The 12,210-nt window shown below is 44.8% G+C and overlaps 1 protein-coding gene across 2 annotated transcripts in view; it reads right to left on the reverse strand.

The window, feature by feature from the left end:
• Positions 1–12,210, reverse strand: part of ARID1A (AT-rich interaction domain 1A) — a 67,561-nt gene that overhangs the window by 36,588 nt on the left and 18,763 nt on the right. For both annotated transcript variants that reach the window (XM_045782688.2, XM_045782689.2), the window contains exons 2-4: positions 5,339–5,551; positions 3,568–4,020; positions 2,225–2,341 (exon numbers count right to left, since the gene is read on the reverse strand). In XM_045782688.2, the coding sequence (XP_045638644.1) occupies positions 2,225–2,341; positions 3,568–4,020; positions 5,339–5,551 (783 nt within the window). The remainder of the gene's footprint in view (positions 1–2,224; positions 2,342–3,567; positions 4,021–5,338; positions 5,552–12,210) is intronic.

Here is a 12,210-nt window from a genome sequence, read left to right on the forward strand (position 1 = left end):
ATGTGGAAAACTGGAGAGGCCGTCCAGTCAGCCTAGCTTTTGTTCTGGGGCCAAACACAAAGAGGTGCCCCATAAACATCTGCTGAGTGAAAGAATCCACCGCAAATCTGGGGATCCCTTGACACAACTGCTTCAGAAAAGAGTGGGTCCCTTCTAGGGAATCTCGACTTCTCCGTTCTTCAAATGTGACCATTTCCCAGCCTGGCTAGGCAAACCTGGCATCAAACCAAAATTTCAAAGAATAACCACCTTTTGTTTCTTAGTCCAAATAGCAGAGGGATAAAAAGCAATTCAACAAACAAGATGCCAATAACCCAGCCAGCTCACCTCCCACGTAGAGCTTCTACCACAGAGTAAATGACCCATTTGGACGAATCTATAGCAGAAGCCTGAGCTTGGGAATGCTCCTTGCGATAGGCTGCCCAGGAACAACCCTCCCCTGGGCCCACGAGCTGCCGCTGTCTTCGCTTCAGCGGGTCAAATCAGAAACTCTGGATTTGACGGTACAAGGCTCTCAACCCTTAGAAGACATGAGATGTGTTTATAGGCTAGGCTTCTCAGGACTGAAAAATAACAAATACAGTTCCGCTGGAAGATTACTAGGAGCAAGCAGAAACTTTCTGATGGGGAGCAACTTAAAACACTGGCAAACACTTTGGTTTCTTGCCACAGTAGCACCTCACCCAGATTTAGCTACAGACCACAGATGATGAGGGAGTAGTTACACATTTCTGACTGAATCAGGTTAAAAAACACATTCCAGTGAAGTTTGGGATGCAGAAAAGGATTGCAACAGTCGTTAATGAAAAGGGAACAAAGAGGGACTGCCTTATTCAGACACAACCTCGCCCAATTCCTCAACTGAGAAAGTCAACAGTCTCAGGGGTCCCATCTGACAGTGGCTATTCATCCTGGCCTGGGATGCCTGCACAACGGGTACTGAGGGACTCTGGGGACCTTGCCCTATGCAGATTATGGCTCAGAGATATTCAGGGGAAGCCAGGAGAGGCTTCATGATGAAGAGAGTTCCTGCCTCCTAACTATTCCTTAGAGATCCAGAGACCATTTTCTCCCAAGTCAGAATAACTGAAGAGGTAGACTTCAAATCGGAGTAGAATCAAAATTTCAAAAGACTTTTTTATCTAGAAACTCAGCCAAACATGTCTATTTACTAACTGAAGCAGGATTTGTAATGGAGGGTTTGCTACCAATGGTCTTACTAGACTTTAGAGCAGCCTATTTTAATCCCGTGCCCAGCAGATTAATTTTCAGAGTCTGTGTGACTTGCCCACATATAGTACCCAGAGCTAAGACTAGGTGTAAATGTTCCTAAAACCAGTCTACTATTAACTAGTTGGTGCTGTCTCTCAGGTATCAAGTAGAGTCCCTCTGCCCTCTGAGATGATAATGGGAATCTCTGACCTTTATGGAGTGCCCACAATGCATGAGCGCTCTATTTTAACCTATCTCATGTTAATAACCACTCCATGAAGTGGGTACTTTTAGGTTCATTTTACAGATGCAAAAACGAAGGCAGGGGAAGGTTAAGCGACTTGCCCAAGGCTACGGAGTTGGTGGCTGAGTCAAAACGCAGACCCAGGAATTCTGGCTCTAGAGCCCAAGCTCTTCATCAGCAGAGTGTACTGCCTTTCTCAGGATACAGTCAGTCCATCCATAAACAGCAATCAAGCATCAGGGCACCAGGCACTCTACTAGACCAAAGCACCTATTCACACACAACCACCAGAAAAACTGCTCTGACTCAGCCCGTGCTCGATGGGACAATCCATGCTGGATGCACCCCAGATCGGTGTACCTCCTAGCTAAATACTAAGACGAAAACTTAAAAATTAAACCCTCGAAAATAAGGTCAAAACAACCCTGAAACTTCCCTCAACTTTGATGGAGAGCAGACAGTGCTTACAATACCTTCATCTTCTCTGTCCCTTACCTGGTCCATGCCTCAGAGCCCAAGATTTAAAAAACAAAACGCAAAACCAAAAAAACTCTAAATAGCGATCACCAAACCTATTCCCCAGGCAGCCAGCCAAAACAGACATTCCACAAGGTCAGTCCATAAATTCCTATTTAGAATTTTCAACCTGAATTCAAGGAATAGCTCATTGTTTATTTAGGTCATACCACCAAAACATCCACCAGAAACCAGTTTTCTTTGCTTTCCTCTCTGTCCCATCATCTTTTAGAGGTTGGCAAGAATACTCACAGGCAAGCTTGAGGGTCTTGACTGAAGACTCAGGTTCATATCTTCTTGCCCTCCCTTACTGGAGGTCATTGAGGGGGCTGAGGATGCCTGAGACCCAAATGAATCTTGAGATAACTCCTAAAATAAGAAAAACAAATGCTGTGAAGGCCCGGTATTGGTAAACCAGGCAAGCTTGCTTCATGGTGAAAGGGCTACAGGACTGTCTCACAGAGGGCAGGTGGGAGCAAAACCGCCCAACGGCCCACAATATTATCTGAAGGCAGAAAAATACAAGGTGTGGCTCTTAAGACAAGTAGGTCAATGAGCACCAGGTGGCGTACAGAAGGGTTGGATCACTATACTGTAGACCTGAAACTAATATGACATTGTACGTTAACTGGAAGTAAAATAAAAACTTAAAGTTGTTTAATTAAAAAGAAAAAAGAGGAAAGAATGTCAACAGTGGATTTAAGACTCTGAACAGCACTGCTGACCATTTATCGCCACAGACAGCTATTCCTTGGGGTTAAATGCTAAAGTATGACTACCTACAAGTTTTTTTAATCTATCAAGTAAGGAAACCAATTAATTAAAAAAAAAAAAACAAAAAAAACCTCATGCTAGAACCTCTGCATTAAACTGAGTATTGCTTCCTCCAAAGGTATTACCTGGGGATGAGTTATTTATTGAATAATGCCACCAATGCACAGAATCTTTAGTGGACCTGTCAACACTCGGTCATTTCTCCTCTTTTGTGCTCTTCAAAGAATAAAGCCCAAATTGTTATTTTTAGGCTTTATCACCTACCTTGTTCACAGACATGGCTACAAATGATTTTTAGCTATTTCCTAAAATCAAGTCCACCTTCAACAAATGAAAGGACTTGCCACCACTGAGAATATTCCAAAGAATGTGATGTCAGCACTGATGGCAATTTCAAACGAAGGGGTCCAAAATATTTTGAGCAATAGCAGAATGTAATGGCAGCTGGAATGAACGTACAGTACAGCCTCCCAAAGAAACTTTTTGAGAACACCAAACTCAGTTGGATGCTCAAGTTCTGAATGCTAGTTTATAAAACACAAAAACAAAACCAGTCCCATTATCTTTAATTTCTTATCGGATCTATGCATCTTTCCATTGCCCTATTTCTTCATCACTTAGAAGAGCCACGGGTTTTTATGCAGTTAAGAAGGTTATGCCTTTATTAGTTCAATCAATCCAGTTAGCATGTTTACCCAGAGTTTAATTGGTTTTTAAGTGCACATTAGAGAACCAATTTGTATGGCAAAGTTCTCCTGACACCAAGCCCCAAGCTGTCTGTGGTCACATGCAGGGAAGGGCGAGAGGCAGGGGCACCTTACCTGTGGTGGAGGGAAGCGCTGCTGGGAATAGGCAGTTTGCTGTGACTGCTGAGACTGGGGCTGAGGGTACGCAGCCTGCTGGGAGAGCGTCGAGGAGGCTGGCTGCTGAGGTTGCTGCTGCTGGTAGGGAGACTGTGCCTGCGGCTGTGAGTACGGGGGCTGGCTCTGGGGGTGCTGTTGGGTGGTGGACTGCTGGGAGGGGTATGGAGTCGGGGACTGCTGATGTGGAGGCTGGGATGGCTGCTGGGAATAGGGAGGCTGAGAAGCCTGGAGCTGTGGTGGCTGAGACTGCGGCTGCTGCTGATAGGAAGGCTGGGCGTGAGGGTTCTGGGATGGTGGCTGCTGGGAGTAGGGCGGCTGCTGCTGCTGGGGGTGAGGACTTTGCTGGTTGTAATATGGAGTCTGGCCCTGTTGACCATACCCACTGGGGCCTTGTTGTCCATAAGGAGGAATCTGTAGGAAAGGAAAGGATACTTTTAGCACAGACTCTTCTGGATTAAGAAAGGTATTCTGTCAGAAACTACAGTCTGAGGATGGGTATAGAAAGCAGGCAAGCCAAGCCTGCCACTTAGAAGGCCCATGATTTTTCCTATCATCCCTCTCTGAACTGAGCCAGGACAGACAGCCCAGCTGGGTTACTAGTTGGTTCGTTTACAAGTGGACTGCATTCATCCACAGAAAATTTATACCGTTTAATATCTGGGCAACTTACAAGAGTTCGAGAGCAGCCGTTTTCACCAGTGAACCTCCTCTTTATCGTGGCCTAGACTGTTTTTGTAAGTGCTAGGAATCTGTATCCTAGCCACAACGAATAGTCAACAGCAGCCTGGCTCAGCCGACTAAAAACGAAGGGTTTAGTAACCCAGACAGTGTGCAAATCGCTAAGCTACTCCGGTTCTCTTTTTCATTCTGTCTTCATTCAAAAAAATATCTAAAAGCCTACTTGCTCACTTGTACCAGGCTCAGTTCTAGGCACTGGGGGTACATCTGGTAAGTAGGCAAAAACAAAAACAACCAACCCAGTAATATCCACCCATCTCTCCCCCATCTGCTCACTGGAGGGGGAAAAAAAAAACCCCAGAGTGACAGTATCCTATTTTCCATATTTAAGGGCATACTTTGCTTTAAAGTCTTAGAAGTTAGGTTTTATATTCTGTCCATCACCATTTTCAGTATGAGTATTACTCAAATATAAATGATAGAAAATGCTGTCAAAACAAAAAATGACAATAAAGAGATAGTGGTGCAGATGGCCAGACAAAGGAGATGAAGGAAATCTTAACATTTATAACAGCACTGTTAGCATCACTACCATTCAATCTTCCCCTTTTCTTCTATTCCCAGTCCCTCCTAATCTTTCATTTTAAATCAGACAGCTATATGTCGAACGCCTTGGGAAACAAGAAGGGCCTGTTCCATCCCCAGGGCACATGGCACAAGGGGCTATTCCTGGTTGCAGTGGATAGGTGCCCGACCCCTGCCTTCTCCCCCGCCTCCTTCAGAGATCACTACTCATGTAGTGATCTACACGATCTCAGCCAGGTTAAAGGACACAGATATGTACAGCCTGTGGCCAGGGAACAGTTCTTCGAGTACATGTGAGATGATGCCCACAACCTTGGCCTTGTAAGCAGCATACTGCAGACAACTGAGCCCACTGGCCTATGCTCCTTTAGAGAGGTTTACATGCCAAAGACTCATTCTGATTCTACAGTTCAAGACCAGATCACGGACAGCAACAAGGGTCAAGGTAATTGGAGTCACCATCTACCTGCTGTGCATAAGAGAGGCCGCCCATGGCACTCTGCGCCCGGCCCTGCATGGCCATCGGGTACCGCTGTGGGGTCTGGGACCCATATGGCTGCCCTGGGTACCCATGTCCTTGCTGCGGTCCTGATGAAGGTCCCTGTTGTTGCGAGTATGGGTTAGTCCCGCCATATGGCTGAGGTCTCATCTTGCCCATCTGATCCATTGGACTGGATGGCTACAAAATAAAAAGCATTTTATTAACCTAAAGCTTTAGTCACCACTGGCCAATATATGTACATAAACCCAAGTGTACAGGTCTGTATGCCACACAGGAGAACAGTTATTGTGAAAAAGTAGTGGTACAGACCCAGTAATTCTTGGGCAAGTCATTTAACCTTCCTCATAACCTTGATTTTACCATATGCGAAAGGGAATTACCACTACGAAAGCTATGTACTACTTTGTAAGTGCGGTACTCCTTGAGACGCAAGGGACAGGCTAGGTGTGGAGCAAGGAATACATGTACACTCTGGTACAGAAAATCAGAACAAAGGCCCTTCAGCTGGAAAAGGATGGTGCTGCTCTACTCTGCCATGATCTGTTCAACACCACCAAAACTAATGCTTCTGTGGTTGGGGATTCAAATACATAAGCATCTAGATGCTTCCATTCTTTAAATGATGGAATCTTTTTTCTTGCGTATCTGTAGTTTATTTACACTATGGCACAAGCACTTAAATTTATGCTTCTAGATGGGTAACATGGCTAAGTTAGAGTTGTTGACTCTGAATTTAGAGCCTTGGGCATCTCAACTGAAAAGTTCACCTCCTTTAATATTTAAGAGTTTGAATGTGTAAGGAGGATAGAACTTTTGTCTCCTTATAGGACAGGATATAAAGGTACACCAATAATGGAAGCTCAAAGTATAATTCACAAGTATTTGGTTACAAACATAGCTTTCTTTTCAGCTCTTTGTGGGACAACAGGTTCAATCAGCTCATTCACTTTCTGACATAACTCTATCCTACTGGAGCTATATAGGACAGAGCCCAGCATGTTTTCCAGCCAGAGATGCCTACCTATACTGATTGGCTGGGGGTGGAGGGGATGTCATCTCTAAACACTTTAAGTAGATACACCCGAGTTGAAGAGTAGGCCTGGACTTGACACAAAACTTGAAAACTGAATCTTAAATTGGGAATGGGGAATAGATATTAATGCTCTGGGCCTGAATATCATTAGCTCTCAAATTAAGGAGTTCAGTGGTTCTCAAACTTTAGCATGCATCAAAATCACCTAGAGGGCTTTTTAAAACACAGACTGATGAGACCCACCCCCAGGGTGTCTGATTCTATAGGTTCAGGGTTGGTCCTAGGCTATGCACTTGTAATAATTTCCCAGTGGTGTTGATGCTGCTGGTCCAGGGGCCACACTGTTAAGAACCACTGGTCTAGATTACACCTAGGGTCCCTTCCTGTTCTGCTTTTCTGTAATTAATATTCTATAATTAAAGGTGGATAAGACCTTAAAAAACAATAAACGCCCTCTAAGATAAGTGGAGGGAGGCACATTCAGATAACTGGTTCTCTGTACATGTCTTTTTTGGGGGGCAGAGTACTACCTAAGTGTTTTATGACAGAAGGAAAGTTGAGCTGTCATGAGGAAAATGGATAAGACAAAAAGCCACAGAAACTATCCTTCTAAACACCAAAAGGAAAAAAAGAGAGGCAAAATTCTTAAGCTGCAGCAAAGTCTCAGCTAAAAGGGTTAACAGTGAGGATGGAAGCACCCTTCAAGTTTCTAAACTGCAGTGAACCACAGTAAAACTGTATCCCAAATCACTACTACATGTCAATATTATTAAAGTGCTGTTTCCAACGATCATACCTACCAAATTTTTGCCCAAGTCCTGCCTCTGTATCAGAAGCTCCAATAAAATCTCAGTCATTAATTCTGGAGCTACATGAATTCTTTTGGGACTATTTAGGAAATTCAAATTTAACAACAACTGGACTAGTAAGTAATAAATAGCATGTGGTCTTCCCCAGGTACACCTGGCAATGAAGCGAAAACATCACCAGTCTCTCCCATAAAGAGCTCAGGGGCTTACACAGCCACATTATGCCACATACAACGACCAGATCCTCAGTTCATCCCCAACTGCGGCTGCTGTCCATGTGGCCCCCAGGTGAAGAGACTACATTTGCTCAACAGAAAGACCAGCCCACTCTAGGTATCTCTGTCAATCCAGGTGGCCCCACAACACAAGAGGGGCAGTCATTACCATGGTTACTGTGGAGCTTCTAGAGCAGTAGCTATCAACCAGGGCTACAGGTCAGAATTGTCTGTGAAGCTGCACAAATGCCTGGGTCTCTCCCCATAGATTCCAATTTAGGGAGTCTGGAAGGGCTTGGGCTCCCTGACCCCCTCCACCCCTTAAGATCCTTGGATGATCCTCATGTGTATTATTACTAAGTGAGATCTAGAGACACGCTGTCCAATAAAATTTTCTGTGACATGTGACTATTAGGTACTTGAAATATGGCTAGTGTGACTGAGGAACTGAATTATTTTTTTTAAAGATTTTTTTATTTATTCATTTGAGAGTGAGAAAGAGCCAGCTAGAGCCCAACGGGGGGGGGGGTATAGAGGGAGAGGAAGAAGCAGACTCCATATGAGCAGGGAGCCCAATGCTGGGCTTGATCCCAGGATCCTGGGATTAAGACCCAAGCCAAAGGCAGACACTTAACTGACTGAGCCACCAAGATGCCCTGGGACAAAATTATTTTTATTTCCTTTTAATTCAAATAACCACATGTAGCTAGTGACTGTCATACTGGACTGCACAGTTCTAGAGCAGTGCTCCCAAATCATTTTCATCTTTCCCTGTTCACACCAATACTCCAAAATTCCTGTCTACATCCTATACAGTATTGCACAGAAAGAGCAAAGAATGTAGTAAATCTATAGACTTGGGTTCAAATTCTAACTCTATCACTGTCTGATCTTGATCGTAAGTCCATCTAAACAGTGAAAAGTTTTTCACCTAAAATGCACATAACTTGGAGCGCCTGGGTGGCTCAGCTGGGTAAGCATCTGACTCTTGGGTTCAGCTCAGGTCATGATCTCAGGGTTGTGAGATCCAGCCCTGCGTTGGACTCTGCCCTCAGATGGGAGTCTGCTTGGGATTCTCTCCCTCTCCCTCTGCCCCTCCCCACAATCTCTCTAAATAAATAAATAAATCTTTAAAAAATAAAATGCACATAACACACTACACACAGTGCCACTTAAATCCCAATGAACAGTAGCTATTATCAATAATGATAAATAGCGCTGCTGCCTGGTTCTAAAGCCCTCCGGTGTGCTCCAGTTCTACACATTTTTCAGTCTCACACCCACATGGGGCATGCCCAGCTCTGCACAATGGACCCTGCCCTGCCCTCCTGTCCACAACGGCTTCCACTGGCAGAAACTCAACCCCTCAACATGAAGGCACTTCCCATTCTTCAGCACACTCTGATCTCTCACATTTCTAAATTTCCTATAGTAAATTCTGTCAGAATCGTAAGATTTGGCACTCAGTTGTCTAGTTAACTGACTGCATCTCTCAAGACTATGTTCTAGGAAGCCAGAGATCGGGTGTTTTACCTTCAAAGTCATCCCCCTCGACCCCCTGCCAGACCCCAACTGCAGAGCTAGGGCTCAGTAACTTCAATGTCCTAGGCTGCCCTACTGTAAGAAGTAGGTAGGGGATGCTACGGGGAGAAAGCCCAGATCAGACCATCTAGCCATAGGTCCAGGAGCACACCCTAAACCAGGCTATGACTTTGAGGGAAGAAAAAAAATATGGACTGAACTGAAAGAAAAAAGAGGGCAGGGTAGAACAGGCAGCCAAGGGAGAACACGCACACTTTTGAGAAGAATCTTAAGTGCCATGGTATACCAGAGAGGTTTTCAAACTGCAAAGGTATCCCCGAACACAGCTTAGAAACAAAAGGCTAAAAATAAAAAGCAAGTTACCTTTTCCTCCCTCACGTCTAGGGTCCTGTACTCCCAGTGGAGGACAGTTACTTAGAGGGGGCTAGTTAATACAGGTTTCAAGGATTCCTCCATCAGCTTTAGGAAATCTTTGCAGACCAAAAATAAATGCAAGTCAAAGAAATTCTTATTCTAAAAATAAAATTAGGACCTTTCCCCTTCTCAGACATCAGGTTTCCGACCCCCTCCCTTCACCAAAGGTTTATAATCAACAGAATACGCAGCTTTGCAAACTAAAACATATTCAGTTCAAATAATCTGACTATTCTGGTCTCATGTCAAGTTAAACATCTGCTCATATCAGAATGGGAGGTAAGTAGAGACCTAACTCACACTTCTGACATTTAAAACCACTGTGAAAGATTTGTGATTTGCAGTTATAGATGAAATGCCATCTTACAATCTCTCATAACAGAGAAGGGGCCTTAAATCATCACTGATCAGTTTTATTGGAAAATAGCAATTTCAAGCCAGAAAAATCCCTACTAAATGCAAGACAGAAAAGCCAGTATCAGCAGTCTGCAGGCACCAAGGAAGAGGCAGGGAAACACCAAACTCTGGCTGCAAAGAGCCAGAGATTCCACTCCGGGAATGATGGAGAGGAAATCCTTTCAATGGGAAACCACAGGAGTAGATTACTGTGATTATACTTCAAAAGCAAAGGCTCTGCCACAAAGACACATAAATGAGAGGAAAATGATGCCCCCCTGATCAGGGAAGTCAGGCCCCTTGCTATATACTCTCCTGCATTCATAAAAAATAAAAGTAAAAAAGGGGAAAAGAGCCATAGGGGGAAAAAATCCATCTCCATCCACCACTTATCTCTTTCCAGATCACTGGCCATGTTACAAACCGCCTGCCAAAAAAAATGCATCAAAAGATGCAGTTTAGGGGCATCAAAGGCCAGGATGCCTGGTAGGCTGGACCCTCTGAATATATTCAGAACAGCTTGTGGACTAACCATTTGCATAGAATCCCCCTATTCCAGGCAAAAGGAATTAGCCCAGACCAGTGGGCTAATGGAATCCTGAACAACTTATTGCACCAAGGAGAGCCATAACAACCCTCAGGGGTGCCAAGATATAACAAACTGGACTTCAAATTCTCCAACTTCTGACCATGACTGATTGTGAAGCGAGCAGAGAAGACCGCCCCCAATGCCTCCTCCTTCAAACTTCCAAGCAGAAAGATACTATTCACCAAAATGTATCACTCCATGTTCCCCTGACACCAAGAAAGATAAACTTAATTTTCTTGAAATAAAAGTCCAACCGGAGGAAAGCTCCAGACTTCAGTCCCAATCCAAAGATACAGAAAGGAAGTGACCAGGCAACAAACCTAAGGGGCCAGATTTGGTACCCAAAGACTGGCAAGAACAGGAATAGAGAGGGACGGGCCAGGGCTGTGGAAAAGGCGTCCATCAGAAAGCAGAAGTCTTGACTACCACTTGCTCTGTCATCCTAAATGCCAACTAGTTGGGGCCAGTATAAACTTAGTGCCACAACCTGGAATTTGGACGTCTAAATATTATTTCTTACTCCTTGTGCTTTCAATTCATTCCTGGCCAGATTTGTTGTATGACTTTTAATAATAACAATAAAAAAAAGCATCCCTGGCTCTTTAACCGAAAGAACCCCCTAATTGATTCCCACAGTAATTAACCTGCATTTTACCTCAGAGAGCGGTAGTTAAGGAAGTCGGCACTGCTATTTATAACTCATCTCAAATTGAGGGCAGACTGCCTAAAATCTAACACATCCCAGCTGTACTCCTGTTTGAACTGGGGCCAAGGGAATTTTTTAAAGCAATCTTGGCACCGAATGAATGACACCAACAGTATGAGAGCGCGAGCGGTTGTGTTGTGGTGACGTAGCACTGGAGGTGGAATGGGAGGGGGCCAGTGTACTGTGATCCCTCTCGTGCACGCCTGCTGCTTGCTGAGTCCCAGTACAGTAAGCTGGGAACCGCCCACTGAGAGCCAAACACAGGAAAAGGCTTTTCCTGTGGAACGCCTTGAAGTGAGAAACACATGGCTAATCTGCATAAACGCGAAGCCACACCGCCCCTGCCAGGAAGGTTAGTGCTCGTAATCTCTGGCCATGAAGCTGGCTGCCTGGGAGGACTTGGACTGGCGCCTGATAACCCAGAAAGAGCCGAGAGAACAGATGGGTAAGGACCCCGGCAGAAAACAGCCCCAGGTCACGTGACTCGCCACATGGCCCCGCCAGCACAAACTATTGTCTGGCTGCGGAGCTCCCATACAAAGGCACCCGGCCTCAGCTTCCTGTGATTACAGGGACAGGCGGCAGCTGTTGATCCAGTTCCCATTCGGGACCCTCCCCTGTTGAGGGGCATTCCAGGCAGGGACAAATATAAAAGGTAAGGCCTCTCCCAATCAACGCTTTCAGCTTCCCCTAAGCTCCACGTGGCTCCACTGGGATCCTAGGATGGACAGAGCAGACTCCCCTAAAAAGAATCACCCTTTATACCCTGGTATACGTTAGCTAACCAGAATAAATCATTCTCATTGTGCACTCTTCCCCCCGGCCACACAGACATCTGTATCCAGAGCCGCCTCATCCTTTTCTTACTCTTCCAGTATTTCATGGCTTTGAAAACTGGTCAAGGACCCCTACCCGACCTGAAGAGAAATTGCCCAGAAACCTGCTTGTTTAGTCTCATCCCCAAACTCTGCCTCTTAAAATAAAGAGACTTCTTTCCTTTTGTTTTGCATTTTAACAGTCAGGTTTCCCTGTTCGTGACCTAGGACAACAATAAGACATTCCTTAACCTCCTATTTGGCCTCACCAGAGACATTATTTAAGATTTTCTAAAGCTAAGTTGATGATAGGAAAA

The sequence above is a fragment of the Ursus americanus genome, chromosome 33 (assembly GCF_024610735.1).
Source record: "Ursus americanus isolate L20-20 chromosome 33, mUrsAme1.1.p, whole genome shotgun sequence".
Taxonomy (NCBI): domain Eukaryota; kingdom Metazoa; phylum Chordata; class Mammalia; order Carnivora; family Ursidae; genus Ursus; species Ursus americanus.